This window comes from Apteryx mantelli, chromosome 7 (genome assembly GCF_036417845.1).
Source record: "Apteryx mantelli isolate bAptMan1 chromosome 7, bAptMan1.hap1, whole genome shotgun sequence".
NCBI lineage: Eukaryota > Metazoa > Chordata > Aves > Apterygiformes > Apterygidae > Apteryx > Apteryx mantelli.
Genome location: NC_089984.1, coordinates 26,846,939 through 26,863,162, shown reverse-complemented (window position 1 = coordinate 26,863,162; position 16,224 = coordinate 26,846,939). Strand labels below are relative to the sequence as shown.

The window sequence follows — 16,224 nt, the reverse complement described above, 5'->3', positions numbered from 1 at the left end:
GCTCGCGGCACGGGCGCCTCGGGCAGGACGGCACCGCTGCCTGCAAAAGGCCCCTTGGGCAACCTGGTAGTTCAGCTTCAAAAGCAGCCATTTGGGTACAGATTTCACTCTGCTGTTTCTAAGTCATATATGGGGTGTAAATGCAGGGCTAACGCCATTACTCAGACATTGTTCCTATTTAAGCAAGTAAGCTATTATTAACATTTAAGGAACCTTTAGATTTACAAGGCTGAAGCAACAGATGGCTCTAGTCTTTTCATAGTGTATGCAGCATCATATCAGACTTCCTATAAATCTCCTTAGGCTAAGGGCATGGCTTTAACTGAGCCAATGTGATGGCTTGTATTGCTTTTTTGGCAGCAGTTTTTCATTTCCTCTCTCCCAGCTCCTGACACTGGCACTGTGAGCTGATTCATGGAGCTAATTTAGCAGAAAGCCCGTTTTAGATGTCTTGGTTTACTGAAATAAGTTTAGCTCCCTGCGCCGTCTCACTGTGGGGTCAGATGAACTCTTCGGCTGGCCCAGCAGCACGGGGTGGGTGGCTGAGGAGGCGGGTGGAGATGTGCATCTGCTGTTCTCAGGAGAGCCACGAGATGATTGATAGAGCCGTCTCAAAACCCTCACCTTTGGACTCACCCCCATTTGCCTACGCGAATTTACCTTTTTCTCCGTTGCTAGCTTTAGAGAATTTATTACAGCTATGCGTATGTGGATCTGACTCTCCCTGAAAGGCGACGGCAGACAAGGTCAGAAGAACAGCGCTTAGCAAGGAAGCTTTAGCTTGCAGAGTGCAGCTCTTCACTACGCAAGCACCATCCCTTCAGCCTTGCCTCCCGGTGGTTAGGAGGCGTACGGGGGGCTGAGGCCATCCAGGCTGGCGGATCTCTGACTCATCTCTCCTCTGTAGTGGGGTGATACGCTTTCTGCTTTAGCTGAGGCCCTCTTTGAAATAAAAAAACCGACATAAGCAAAGACAAAAGGGAATTTAACAAAATGTCATAATTAATTCAACAACATTTAAAATCACCAGCTGCAATGTTATTCAATTACAGTGAATGGGAATTTAAATAATTCAAAATATTTCAAATCTCACAGAGCAATTATTCAATTGAAAGCTCAAAAGTTCGGATCAGTCTTCAGAGGGATATGTTTCTAACGCACAAGATTTCTCTCAAGTCAAGAACGTGCAATACTTCTGCAATGTTCCTGTCAAGCTTACGGGTCTGAAGAGCAGAATTTATTCAGCTGTCTGATTTCATGCACTTCTTGCCAGAGTATCATTTATATCTTATTTCTCCTAACCAGGAAATAAATATTTGTATTTTTAGAAAGGCAGAGCCAGCAGAATAAAGCCCTTAAATACAAATCAGCTGATTCAGAGCCCCTTCTCCATTTTCTCTCTCTTTCAACCACAGTGCCTCGCATTTACCCTTAAGTCAAACCAGAGCTTTTGCTGTGTGACAGAACTGGAGGGAACGGGCTGAGCAGTTCATGCTTGCAGCGTGCAAACCAGGCCTCTCTTCCGCGCAGCAACCGGAAAGCCGCCGGCGCCTGGCGAGGGCCGGCAGCGGGACGCGGGGCAAGGAGCCCCCGCTGCGGGGCGCAGAGGCGTCCCGGAGGGTGGCGCAGGCCGGCGCCGGGGCGGCGCGGGCGCAGGCTGCTGCCGCGGCACCTTCTTCTCCCGCAGTCCGTAACGAAGGCTCAGGCTGCTCTTCCTCTCTCATAGACACGACGGCCGGTATTTTCCGACGAGCCCCTGCGTTTCGCTCTCTTTGAAACGTGCTCCGGAGGCAAAATTACCAGTTTCCGTGGTGCCCATGACCGGGGTGCCCAGGCGCTTTACCACCCCAACGCCCCAGCGGGGGCTGCGGGCCCGGCCGTGTGCCGCAGGGGCCGGGCAGCTCCATCCACGACCCCCATCACCCGAGTTTTGTTGTTTTTCCCCCACCAGGGTCACAGGTATGGCATCAGTCACACCTTCAACGCACGGGCTGGAGCTGCCATGCCGGGTGCCGCTGCAAATCAGCCCCCAGTTAAGTCAGGACCCCCCCAAAAAATAGATCGGCCGAGGCCTCCCGTCACGGAGCCTCTCGCCGCCGGCCCCCAGCGCCCACTCGCCCGGGCAGCGACGCGGATGCTCTTACGCTCGCTGCGCACGAAATAGGCCCGACTCCACGGAGGCAGAACCGCCGCCCGACGCGCGAGCTGCCGCACCACCCCGCGGGTACGCTGAGCTGCACCCAAATAATCCACAGACAAAATTCCAGCCACAGACCCGCCTTGGGTGCCAAAACAGGCATAACATGAATTAAACGTGAAAATGCATGAAAATCTTCAGTAACTGCGTGTTGTACGAGACACTTTAGCAAGGCCCCCAGACAAGCAACATTTTTATAAAAACGTTTACTCCACTTTAACGTAACTGACTGCTGATGCAGCTGAGCACGAGGGCAGTGCCGGTAACACAAAAGGAAGGGCTTGAGGAAAGCAGTCAGGTTAGGACACAGGACACACAACAAGATGGCAAAGCTGTGAAGATAAAGATTACATGTGGTCTCGCTACTTATAAAATAGACATCTGGACAATTTCTGTGATTTAAAAGTGATTTATTATCTCAGATTAAGCATTTAAAGTTCTTTTTACGTTCTATCCTTAGAATTGTACAAACACGATTTTCCTCATCAGAATGAAGAAAATCATCTTCATGCACAGAGATGAGATGCACAACTCTTCACATTATTATAGGGAATAACAGCAAATGGTGTATCAGATAGCACCAAGAAGAATTTTAATTACAGTGTGAAGGAAAAGTCTTGTTTCATGGTGAATCTTTTAAGCTGACATTTTTATTCAGATGAACACACTGTTTTCCAAGCAATGAAAATTAAGCTTTACATTTAAAAGAAATTAAAATATAGCTGTTAAAAAAAATTCAACACTTTCTATAAATTAAGCTATGAAATTTGATTTCTTGCATAGCAAATTTTCTTTGAACTTTGAAATAGCAAATAAAACCTAAAAATTAATTCTTCCTTTCTTGGTCTTCCCTTACCCAAATTGGTCAAACAGTAAGAAGTAATTATTGAATATTCATGACTACGTCATAAATCTGAACATTCCTCTGCAAATTAAACATACAATCCTACTCTTTAAAATTACTGTAAAATTGGCACAATAAAGCTCAATATTTACTATCAAATAAATCACTTCTACTTGTCTTTCTAGGTCAAAAATAGTTTGGAAAGTGCCAGCTCTAAAGACTCAGCATGGGACCAAAAATCAAACTTGCGGTCTTTTGTTCTCTTGCATCACCATAAATATAACACCCAGTTCTGTTATTTGGTTCAATCCAAAGATCAGGGGCTAGATGTGGCATGTAATTTTCAGATATATATGTACATCCATATCCATATGCACAGGTAACTGGTTAGAAACACTACTATAAATACTGCAAAAGATAAGATATAATTAAATTTTCTTTCTAACAGGGAAAAAGTAGCAACACTTGATACTAAATTGAACAAAAGGGAAGAACTGTTGAGTAAGGAGACTGATTTGTAGTTGCTGCTCAGAACAGAAATTTACTATTTAGCCAATGCAGCTGAGATTACAAGGGGCCAGCAAAAATGGGTAACCCTTCTCTCTCCTGATCCCTTTAGCCATTCCTGTACTTTGAGAACCAGGAAGAAATATTACAAATTCAGCTCTTTTTGTCTGGAAGAGCTGCTCGCAGTCTGTGGATACCACAGTGCTATCTGTTCTCATGACGTCTCTCCAAGTCGTGCAGCATCTCTTGCAGTACCAGTGAGTCTACCGACAGTCTGCCCAGGACTGTGCACACTGCTGTTGCCAGGACATTTCCGGCATCACATATGAAGGCACCTCAGCATCTTCAGTGAACCAGAAATTGCCGGCAGAATAAGTAATAACAGTTCAAGCTTACTGACTGTACTATCCCTTACAGCCTTATTTAATTGTACGCATAAATCTACACAGCTTTATTTTTATGTTGCAGTTAATTTTCTAAACAATTCTTCCTGAGTTGCTGGGCAATCACACACAAATCTTTCCACACAGTTTTGAGAAGGTGTATTATTTACTTTAGCTTAAGAAAAAAGTGTTAGTTATATTGTAAATTAATACTTTACAAATTTAGATGGTGTACGGTGACTCCTGTGGAAGAGCAAGGCAGCCCCTTTGGGATCTCTGTTACCAAGATCTCTGTGATACCAATGCTAAAATAAATCTCAATCCAGCAAAGTCTGAAACCAGTAGGATTTTGCCTGGATTTAATGTTCTTTCTGTGCATGACAGATGCTAATCTGGATCTCAATTTGAAAAAAAAACAAACTGAATGTGTTACAAGAGTACCAGGATTATTAAGCTGTCCCAAAAGCATTTCAAGTTATTTTAAATGATTGGTCACAGCTTATGCCAAAACCATTGTAAAATATAAATATTCCATAATCTAGGGCTACCAAGATACTACAGGGCAACACATTTACTCCAAGTAGTCAGGCCAGTTTAAATATTTAGTTAGGATTTAATGTCCAAATGATCTTAACTGCATTTTTTTTTTCCTGTTTAGTAGACAATGTAGTGTTAATAGAAGTAATGAGAGATTCTGCTACCTATTTGTTGCTTTCAAAGCTCAAAGAAACGTAGGCTGTTCAGATACTGAACGTGTCCTGAAAGGAGGTCTTGTATTACACTCTCTGTTACTTAATACAACTTTTAAACAGCCTAATATTAGCTATACAGTGCCACAGTTGTGCATTGATAGCTTACAAACATAACACATGACCCCTTTTCACAGGAATTTATACATAATGACGTGACAAATGGACATGATATCAGACAAGAAGTGCAAAATGGCATGCAACTAGTTGCTTTCAACTTATATGCATTATCTTCCATTTCAAAATTATTTTCATTATGCGGCTCACGGTGTGGGCAAGCACCCCAGCTCACTCTACATTTTGTATACATTGAGCTTAATACAATCTTCTGTATTTTAACATTCATAACACTTTAATGATTATTGACATTTACGTTCAAGTGGGAAATCCAGACTACAAGCATTCTTTGTATATGCATCCTTCAAGCTACACAGAGCCTACAAGCTATTCCACTCGTAAATATGCATACTTCCAGGAAAAGGCTGCATAATGTACATATTTATTAGGTTATTCACAGCAGTGTAAGTCATATTGCACATACAACAGCAGATCAGTTCAGTCTCCTGTTGTGGCTGAGTAGCACCTGTTTTCAGATTCTTTCCAAAATAGTTCTACTTGCTTAAACCACCCACTTTGCTGAGCTTCAGTGGCAGTCCAGTGTGGCTCTCCAGGCTTAGACATATTCTAGGTGTCATCTTTGTATAATTTGATGGGTAAAACTTACCAGGCTCCATCCAGATAAATTCTAATCATGGAAAAAATATCCTAGAACATGCGTGCAGCCCACACCTGGTCCACGTGCTAACAGGACACCATCAATGACACTTTTAGCTGACATGACAATGGGAGTAGCCTGGTCATCTCTCCTGGGTCACAGAGACCTGCACGTAGCGAGAGATGAACAGCAGTTGCCTCTGCCTTTGAAGACGACACAAGGAGTATTAAAATTAAACGATCAGCTTGTGGAGATGCCTGATCCAGTTATAAGTACAGACTATTGTCTTCCTAAAACACATTCAATGCTGCAAAATTATCACAATTACTTTTTTTCCTAAAATTTTATCTGGAAATAAATATTAATCAAATCTGCAAATTGGGGAATTATTATTGGCACAGATTTTTTTTGATTCTTTAAGTTTCAGCCTTAACACCAGTGAATGATACTGCTATCTCACCATTGAAACACAGAATTTTATTTGGATTAAGTGTTCTTGAGAAACACTTTTTTCCAGGACTGCAGGAGGCTTGAAATGCACAAGTATTACCGGGCTAAAAGTTACTGTAATGACAAAGAGATAAAGTAGGGAAATGCTAAACTGTTTGAGAGCTCACTGACTCCAAGTTGCAGGTATCAATCTATTGTGACCCTTCCTGGCTTTTACACTCATGTGCAAATATTCACTTGGGTTGAAACCTCTATCAAGCTAAATTTATTTCATTCCAAAGCAAGTTGAAAAGTTTGAAAAATACCAAGTGAACCATTTCTGAGCAATACTGCTGTGAAATGTTTACAAGTTCCTGATGTTTTAAACCAGCTCCAGCATTTCCTGTCAAGCACATCGCTTTAATAGCTATAAAGCACATTTTAAGAGCTGTGTCCACTAAAAGGCATTGCATCGAAAATTTAGATCTTCAAAGCCCACACTCAGCTGTCACTAACATTTGTATGCACCCACATTTGCTATATTAGATTTCCCTGAATACCATTTTTGCACGTGCCCTGAAATGACTCGGCCTTAACAATGTTGAGTATGTTAGTATTTGTCTCCCACCTACATCTCCTTGGGGTTCACAAGCAGGTATTCTTCTACCTCTCTCATCACAGGAGCTCATCCTTTACATCAGATTTCCACATAAAAAGCACATTCTTCTACACCACAGCTCAATGGTTAGTGCAAGTTACAGAAAAAATGGATTCGGTTCCTTCTTCTGCTAGGATTTTCTCTAGGCCATTTCCCCACCTCCCAGGAGAGCAGTAACGGAGGCTGGGGACCCACCTTGTTCCCTCCTATTCTGATTTTGCGGAGTAAGTGTTCAGTACCAGAATATGTGCATATATGAGCCTGGATGTACCAGGGACATCCAGTTGTGTGTGTGCGCGCATGTGTGTGTGTGCATGTGTGCGTGTTGGAAGAGGGTCCTGAGTTCCAGCTGCTACTTCAGTGAAAAGTTCACATAATTTTGGCAGTCACTAGAAGAGCACCACAACTTCTAGCTCCCTTCTTGAAAGGGAAGCCTAGCAGATAGGGAAAAGCTGTAAGGGAAATTTGAAGCACAAGACTTCAGCATGTCTTTCTAATGCACAGAAAGGTCCTCAGAAAGAAGCAGAATTTAAACTTGCACCCCTCTCACTGGAGTGTCCCACCGGCTAGCCTAGTCAGCTCCTTGCTCAACATACCAACTCGGAGGTGCGTATCTTTGCTCATGCATTGCACAAACAGGCAAGGGCTCTAGTTCAGGATTTTGCATTGCATCACAGAAGAGGGATTCCTAAAAGATAAAAAATGCTCAGCACTGGAGTGTCTACATCCTTTAATGTGTTTTGCTTTTAGTTAATAGCCTTGAAGAGGCTTAAAAGTATTAATTTAAAAAATTGTAAATATTTTAAATATTTGATTCTATTTAGATGCTTGAGCTCAAGTAAGTTGGTTTCGTTGTGACATTTTCCAGTTCTGCTGGGCCCTTGGCCTTATACGTACTTTCTTCTTTTGATTTCTAATTCAGATTTCACATACTATTGATATTGTATTTTACCAACAACACATGCTCTAACTCATGAGCATCTTCTTCAAATAGTATGTGCACTCTGAAATGTTTCAGATAAAAGTCTTCCAGCAGAATCTACATAGGCAAGGCTTCTTATAAAATTACATGAAAGTTAAGAAAGGTGCCTGAGTCCCTGATCTCTTCCTTCCTTCAAAATAGTATAGGAGGTACCTTGTGTTTTGTGCCATGCAGTAACAATAATAAACTGACTTGAAAATAAGTATTTCAGAGTTGGATTTTGGATTTGTTGGATAACAAATTACTGTCAGCTGAAGGAAAGGACCCAGGCATCACTGTTGACAATAGTATCAGTTCAATGGTCAGCTATAGAAAAAACAGGGCAAAAACATATGAAGAAAGATGTAGATTAGGATTTTGCACTTTACAATGGAGCTGTAACAAAAGCATATCAAACAGTTAAATGGTAGAGAGAAGGTAGACTAATATTCCGCTGATCTTGTGTTATAACAAGAGCTAGAAAATAATAAATGAATTTAAAAAGGTAGGTAATGCTTTTTCCACACAACACATATTTACACTGTGGAACACATTATTAGCAAGAACTCTTCAAGCCTAAGCACTTAAATGACATCCTGAAAAAGCTCAGCTATCTCTACGGCTAACAGTGACAATCTGACTAAGCAAATCTGGGTAGCTTGATTTTTTGCAAAAGATAATAAAGCCAATGTTTCAAGATTTATACCATCCCTAACAATCAGAGGGGAGAAAGAGAGCCCTAATGTTAGGGACAAATCATTTCCTAGCTGAGTATGCCAGGCATTTTATTCCTCTGCTGAGATTTCCAACCACTCTTCCCAACGCCAGGGACAAAATCATTCTTTTTTTTACCTTGCCAAAAGTAAGATGCTACTTCAAGGAGCCCCATTACAACAGCAGAAGCGCAGGCTCATTTATAACTTTAGGCTGCCAGAGTTCACACTATCGACCGTCCTAACAATCATATTTATTGCTAAGCTTTCTGAAAGTAATCTTGTGGTGTGCGTAAAACAAAGAAAACTACCAGAGAAAATAATTTCTCAAAAGCAAACGCTGTAAAGCTGCACTGAGTAAGTTTAAGTTAGACTGCAGGGATGCTCTGAATTTACAATTTTAGATTTGATAATTAAAAAAAAAAAAAATCCTGTCCACCTTTATTTTATAAAATTCTCATACACTCAGCAACAAAGCTGATCTGTCTACAAGACGTGGGGTGTCACACAGGGAAGCAACTGTCCTCTGAAACTTCCAAGGAGTGAACAGAAACACTATACAGCAGTCTTATCCAGCCTAACTAGTCCAAGCAACTGCGGCTTAGCAATTCATGATTAAAAATAATGATAAAAAATGCACAGGCTGATAGATGTAACATTACCAGTATGCAAAAAGTTAAAATAAAACAAATTAAGAACTCCAAAGGTTAAATTCAGATTGTTTATTGTAAACAGAATAACTCTAGCACTCTGTCATACTGGCTGTGTCACATGCACCCAATTCCACATAAACTGCTCAAAATAGCACTTGCAAAATTACAGTTATGTAATAATAATTTATGGTTTCTTACATAAACTAATTAACAAGCACTAAAACTGAATTACAGTGTATTCTAGGTAGTTTTTTATTGCTTGTAGACACTGCAGCTTTGGATTCATTAAAATGAACCCATTAGTATGCCTGAGTTTATCAAAATTTACTGCTATATCAAACTCAGAAACTGTAAAATGCTGGAGAACACTTAAAAGCAATTAAAGCATGGGTTTCCATATCCCCTCACAGAATTTTAAAATTCTACATTTTTCCTCTGGAAAACACGATTTGTGAGTTTGTGTTAAATGCACTGTAGTTCCAATTTATTCATATAATTTGTTAAAATTAGAGTTCATCGTACTTTCATGAATATATATATATATTTATTTTTACATATGACAGAAGCAATTTCATTTTATTCACCATAAGAGTGGTATGTTTAAATACTAAGTCCCAAAATATATATTTTTATAATATGTTGTCAGAACTTTTAATATATATAATACAAATACTTTTACTAAAAGAAAATTATAAACAAAAGCAAATGCAAGAGGGTAAAAAGCCCATTACATGTGAAGGATCCATGAAAAATGTGGTGAACAGAGACCCCAGTACTGTTTTTGTTTATACTATGCCTAAAATTTTTTCCTTAGGCTACAAAAAATGTTAGTGGCCTTCACTGGCAACAGGTTACATCACAAACTAGCATCAAATTTATTAAAAAGATGTTGAAATATATGTATTGTTAACCTTTGAAACAACTTTTAAATGCACTGTATTTACTCAATTAAAAGAGACTCTCATAGAAACACAAAGAAAAGCCCTAATCCTGTCAAGTGCCCATTTAAATTGGCTTCAGAATCAGTGTAAATGAGAATACTGATTGCGATGACAAGAACAGCCCTATCGAAGATACCAGGATCCTGACGGAAGACACCACGCATGTGAGATCAGGGCCCTTAGTTTCAGGTTCTTTTAATAGGAAGCAAACTCTCAGCAACACCCCTGAGAGTAAAGGCTCACATGAGCAGGTTTTGTATCTTCAGTGCTTTGCATACTCTATCCTGTCTGAATAACGACAGTTAATTATATGCATTAAAATGTAAAAGAGGTTAGTAATTACTAAGATGCTCCCTTACCTTTTTCTGTTTGAAGACTTTATCCTGATTTGCTGTCTCAAGCAGAACAATAATCGGCAGAAGCGAGCAGCTCAGTGAAGACTAGACATAATATATTGTTTTACCATTTTTACTAAATTATGAAATATATACGTATAATATTTCAACATAATTCTTGATCTTTCTCAGTTTTGCGCAGCCTTCTTAAAAGAACTGGGAAGCAACATCTTGTGATGTAACCTGAAGCGAGTAGTGTGCTGTAGCAGTACTGCCAGCCAGGTCCTGCACCGTCCCCAACGCTGGCTGCGGGCACAAACAGGACTCACACAGACGTATTGCAAGAACTCCACTGATTCATTAAAGGGCCCCGGATTTGACTTCATCTGTTCTTAAGTCAAGAACTAATGCGCGCTTAAAGTTATTTGCACTAGTAAGTGCTTTGCTGGACCGAGACCTAATAACAAATAAGGCAAAATGTGCCGATGGAGAACTTTCATAATGTATGAGCAACGGAAAACAAGAATGACATCAAATAAAATATTTTATACACCAAATGGCAACAATTCAGAGTAACCCTGACAAACTGAACAGGATGTTTACAATATCAGGAGACTAGGACAACACTTCTGGTAACAGAAATAAGATGGACTAACAAAGCGTTTCCAGCATTTTACTAGTTTGAATATAAAATGTCCCAAAGTTTGTATAGAAAGATTAAAATCATGCCAGTATCTTCAGTTACTCTTGTTAAGACAATTCCCTCACTTATTACTGTGTTGTCAAATTTCCTGTTTACCCCGTTGGTCTTCATAAAACTTAAATAGAAAATATGTTGGTTGCATTAAGGATCAATTAAAAAAGTATCATTCAACATGTCACTTTCCAAAAACGTGAAAGTCTCTCTTTTTATGAAAAATTGTTGACCCCCAACCCCAAAGGACCTACTTTTCTCCCCCTTTCGGCCCCCAATAAGATTATTATTGGGCTACTAAATGGTGTTTTTCAAGAAGGATATGGATATTACAAGCAAAATTTGTTTATTCTGGAGGCTTATCAAAATGAAAATTTAAAGGGATATACTATTTTAAAAATATACTGCATCTACAAGTTTTTTATTGTTTCAGTTGATTTTGGTTTTCAACAGGCTTTCTGTAATATAAATGACACATGACCACAACTGATTTTTCTATACTCTCTATCCCTAACACACAGTTAATGTTGAATGAACCAAGAACATATTTGGGATTTTCATAATGGACAGAACCATTTATCCTAATAATCTTTAATAATTTTGTTCATCATGAAATCCCTTAAAATCATGTCAGTACTGATCATTTGCATTTCTTCATCCATTGGGGTTCTTCACAGTTTTGCAGCCATGAAATTGATATGTGGTTTCACCAGTGGAAAGAGTGGCAGACTGCGCTTGAATTCTGTCATATTTTCAATCACACTTGGCTGCAAAGAAGCGTATGCAAGAAAAAGTCTGCTCAATATCTTGAATCAGAAAAGTGGGAAAATCCTCACTTTAAGATTTAACTTTTGCTACAGCCACACATAAACACATCTTTCTTGTTCTCTTTTCTGCAGTATAAGTGATCCCCATTCATTATTATGGAATCTTCTAAAATATAGTTTTATTGCTTAGGAAGTACATGGTTTTGTATTTACTCTGGACAATTTACAACAGTATCTATAATGCAGTAATTGCATTATTAATAATGGCAAGTATTCAGTAAATACAAAGTTCAACTACTTTGCCTTTTCATTTATGAATTCTATTTCAGAACATATCAGCTATCCTTTGAATGCCAGCGTTAAGATCATAAAAACAGTAGCAGTTTGACGAGTTATTATACTTCCACTGTGATTATTTCAAAATAACATTTTTTAAAAAGGGAAGAAGAACATAGGTAATTACCTATTGGCACAAATGTTACCATCCTTCCAAGCAAATTCATTTAAGGTTCAGTAAGGGCCCCGTGCTATTAGCTATTATCTCCACTCACACACAAAGCATCACAGTGAAATCTGTAATACTTGTGTGAATAGAAGTTGGCAAATTGCTTCCTCCACAGGTAACACAATGACAGGAATTTGCATTAGTATTTCAGGCCTTAGGATAAAGACCGGCTTTTTTTTTTTTTTTTTTTTTAAACAAAGATGATAAATTTGTTGATGCATATGCAGCCTTCTCTTGGCACGTAATATATCCTATCATATACACTCAGTATTTTCATACAATAATTAGCTGCACTTTATTCCATAGTGTAGATACTCAGTAGAGTTACTTATTTCCATTAGCTTTTATTTCAATGGAATAATAGGAACAAAGGCAACAGGAGAGACTATTCAAGTTAAAAAGAAAAAAAAAAAAGTCAGGAAAAAACCTGCCATTATTGAGGATGACAACGCACGTGTAAAAGAGCTGAAACATCAACCTGCACCAGTATGAATTTAAAGAAGTTTGTACTTTCTCCCTATAACCTTTTCTTTAATGCTACTACAGTTCCTTCAATGCTACTGCAGTTTTACCTGTGGTAGTGGTGGTGCTGGTGCCAGGTTCACATCATTTTGGCATGGAAATTCTCCAACAACGGGGCCTATTTAACATTATCAAAATTAATTTAGGACCATAATTTAATTAATACCGTATACATATGAACTCTTATAAGACAGATATGTACAGAAAGTACAGATTATTAATTTTATTATATCTATAAATAACATTTTCTGAAGATTTTGACTTGACCTCCACAGTTGTCTTTAGAAATTCAAATAGACTAATCCAAGATTTGACTTGAGACCATGTGTTGAGGAGTAGTGGCTTTTATTAATTTTACTTGCACACAAAGAGAACGTAGAAATAAAAAACCGCTAATTCACTGAGCAATGAATACTTGAACTGTTTTTCAGTACAAATTATGTGAACAGTAGTAAATGCCCATGGTATATGCAACAATGGCAATGCAACAATAGCACATCCGTATTCACAACATTTTCTAGAATTATACTAGAATTTTCTGGTAGGATACACCTATGAAGGCAGGGTGGGATACCCCATGTACCAAACTCTTTAGCGACCCCCAACCTTCCCTGCCTGTCCCCATGCATCCCCTAACTCCAGACCACCCCAAACTTTTCCTTGCATTCAGTCTCCCTGTCCCACAGAATTCCTAGTCTTAAATTCCTTAAGCCTCCCTTTTACTTTCATCCTCAAATTTCAACCCTGACACTCACACGGGGAGTTCAAGTGTTTCTCCTTCCTAAATCCCCATTCTCTACTCTCCTGCTTCCACTCTTTTTCCACTCTTAGGGGAAACGGTGCATCTGCCTCCATGAAGAAGGGTTCTTCTCCAGAAGACTTTTAGACATCCTCCTGTGTGTTATTCTTTAGAGGCTGAGCACCTGCATTTGTTTCCAAGAATGCTTATTAGGATTCACTGGAAATGCATGAAAGTACCCATTTCCTTGTGATGGCAGGAAAGAGGCCACACACCAGATTAAATGCTTTGGCGCTGGGGAATGTGTGGAGAGAGCAGGACAGAATACCCTGCTATAATGTCTGTAGAGTTGCCAGTTTTTAGCCCATCTCCCATACTCACCCTCCTCTCAGGAAGTTATCCTTCCAAGCACAAGCCATTCTGGGAATTTAGTTTTTACATTTTAAAAATGTTTTCTCTAGCTAGGCAAAGTATTAGAGCTATTTCTGCTCAGCTATGATCAGTCATGAAAACTGGTCAGATATTTTTAAAATAAGTCTTCCTTACACAGCTGCAGAATTGTGACTTCCATGGTACCATAAAATCAGTCATTCTGACACTGGGGGGAGTCTCATGACAGGCACACAAGTATCTGCTTCTTTCTATTCTACAGACAAACCGTTACCATCCTTGGTTTTACAACAAGTTACACACTGGAATTTAGGTCCATTATAAACTGGTGAAAAATCTGCACAAAACAGCATAGAAGTTTTTCCTCTTAGTTTATTTACATTAAAACATAAACATTTTTAAAGTTTTCCTTCTTGAACTTTAGAACGGAGTAACATGGTTTACAATGCACAACTAATCTAGATTACTTGAAAATAAAGCCTAAATAAACTTTGACTTTCTCAAGTTTAAATATATTTGATATTCTTAGGGGGGTTTTTTTGAAGGTGTTTGAATAATAACTTGCAGACATTCACTGTTTGTCAGGAAAAAATAAATAAATTACATTGATACCACAAATCTTAATTTTGTTTTTCCCCAGCAGGAATGTTTTATGTTTATTTTAAAATATCCTCTTGAGAAAAGAAGCACTACATTTTAAGATATATCATTTTAACATCAGTATATTTCAGGAAGGCTGAAAAACTTGGCCACGAATGTCAATTAAAAATTTTGAAGCACCCATGTGAAGAAAACCTATAAAGAAGTATTTTTTCCTCTAAAAGTTATATATGCAGTGCATTGTATTTATACCATGTAACATGGCTGTCTTTAACTATGACTGCTTGAACAGGAATTGATTAAATATTATATTCAGTACAATACTTACAGGAATCCATTTCCCTTGCAAGAACATGTACTGATACCTTGTGTCTCCTGGGAGCATCTATTGCTAACAGCACCTACAGTAGACAACATTATCAATTCTTTCAGGTGTGGGGTAACACTCACAGATTATGTTTATAAAACAGTAAAAGGATGACAGCAATTAAATTTTAAGTTTTAAAATGAGGGCAAATTTTGGAATGTCCCTTAAAATATTATTAAAGATCACCCATACAGTTATTTGAATCATTTTAGAACCAAGTTGCCTAAGAAATTCATGTAGCATTTGGTACACAAAAAAGTCCCAGAAATAACAGAAATGAAGCCATTAACTGTTGCAATATCAGGTATGCAACCAAAATCTCTGCAGTTTCCAAACCCTACTAGCCTTCTGGAAGCACATCACCCTGAACACAAATATTAAACACAGCTGGACCAGTTCACCCACCCAGCCAATTATTTCTGCTCTGCAACACTGGATAATCATGCATTTTGCATTAGCACATATATATATAAAAAACAAAACAGTAAGAGTAGATACCTACAAAAACAGAATGTGGATACTTGTTCAAATTATCAGTTATTAAACAACAGCTACTGAAATTCCATTTACTAAGTTTATATCTGCTGCACATCTTCCCCCATGTTATCATACTCTGAAAAACATTAGTGTTCACTGTGCCATTTAAGTTGTAACCCGTTTTAACAGGAAGATTAAATCTCAAAATAGAAGGTTATATGAGAATGACCCTGGCTAGTGAAAAGGACAAAGACAGAGTACGAAAGAGAAACAATTTTGAAGACATTCACACACACAACTATATAGGTACACATATGTATATGTACATATAACTATATGTGTATATATACACCATTACTATATGCGTGCATATATAATACGCACACACACACACATATTGTATATACCCCCCCAGACACATACACACACCATGCTTCTTCATGGGTAGAAATTTTTCCATACAAAGTTCCAAAGGCAGCCACAGTATTTTTCCACAGTATTTCCCTGAACTATTAGCTGCTCCAGAAGTAGTAAAACACCACTTTGCAACACTCTGAATTATCACTGCATTTGAAATTTGGTGCAAAACAGAAAGAATAAGGCCCAATTAATTTTTTTTTTTTTAGTGAACCACTTCCTCCCGCCTGTCCCAGTATTTCAGCTGCTCATATTAGACATCTATCTAACAATTTCACACTGAGCTGCAATATATGATTATTGCATCATTATGTTGTTCCTTTGTTCTGCATAAGAGGAACAAGAAATGTATTGATTTGCAGTGTGGAAAGCTTTAAAAATATCTTTTTCATTCACAGTTCATGCAGACAAAATATGCTGAATCATCTACTGGTTCAAGGAAAAAAAAAGAATAAATTTGCAACCTTCGCTAAACTGGGTCAGAAAGTCACATAGAAGCATAATTTCTATTCACAAAGGAAAGATAAATGAGACAAGAAGAGAACAACAGCTGGTAAGAAGGAAAAAAAAAAAATCCCTTTACACCATTCTTGCCTTATGCTAGTTTCCATTAAACTAAGGAAGATTCAGTAAACAAAATGATTATTAAGGTATGTGCATC

General features: G+C 38.5%; 1 protein-coding gene across 1 annotated transcript in view; it reads right to left on the bottom strand.

The window, feature by feature from the left end:
- Window positions 1-8,863: 8,863 nt before the first annotated feature.
- The window catches only part of IDE (insulin degrading enzyme), a 75,816-nt gene continuing 68,455 nt past the window's right edge, over window positions 8,864-16,224 (bottom strand). The window contains exons 23-25 of the mRNA XM_067300076.1: window positions 14,631-14,703; window positions 12,624-12,691; window positions 8,864-11,546 (exon numbers count right to left, since the gene is read on the bottom strand). Of these exons, the coding sequence (XP_067156177.1) occupies window positions 11,451-11,546; window positions 12,624-12,691; window positions 14,631-14,703 (237 nt within the window). The 3' untranslated portion in view covers window positions 8,864-11,450. The remainder of the gene's footprint in view (window positions 11,547-12,623; window positions 12,692-14,630; window positions 14,704-16,224) is intronic.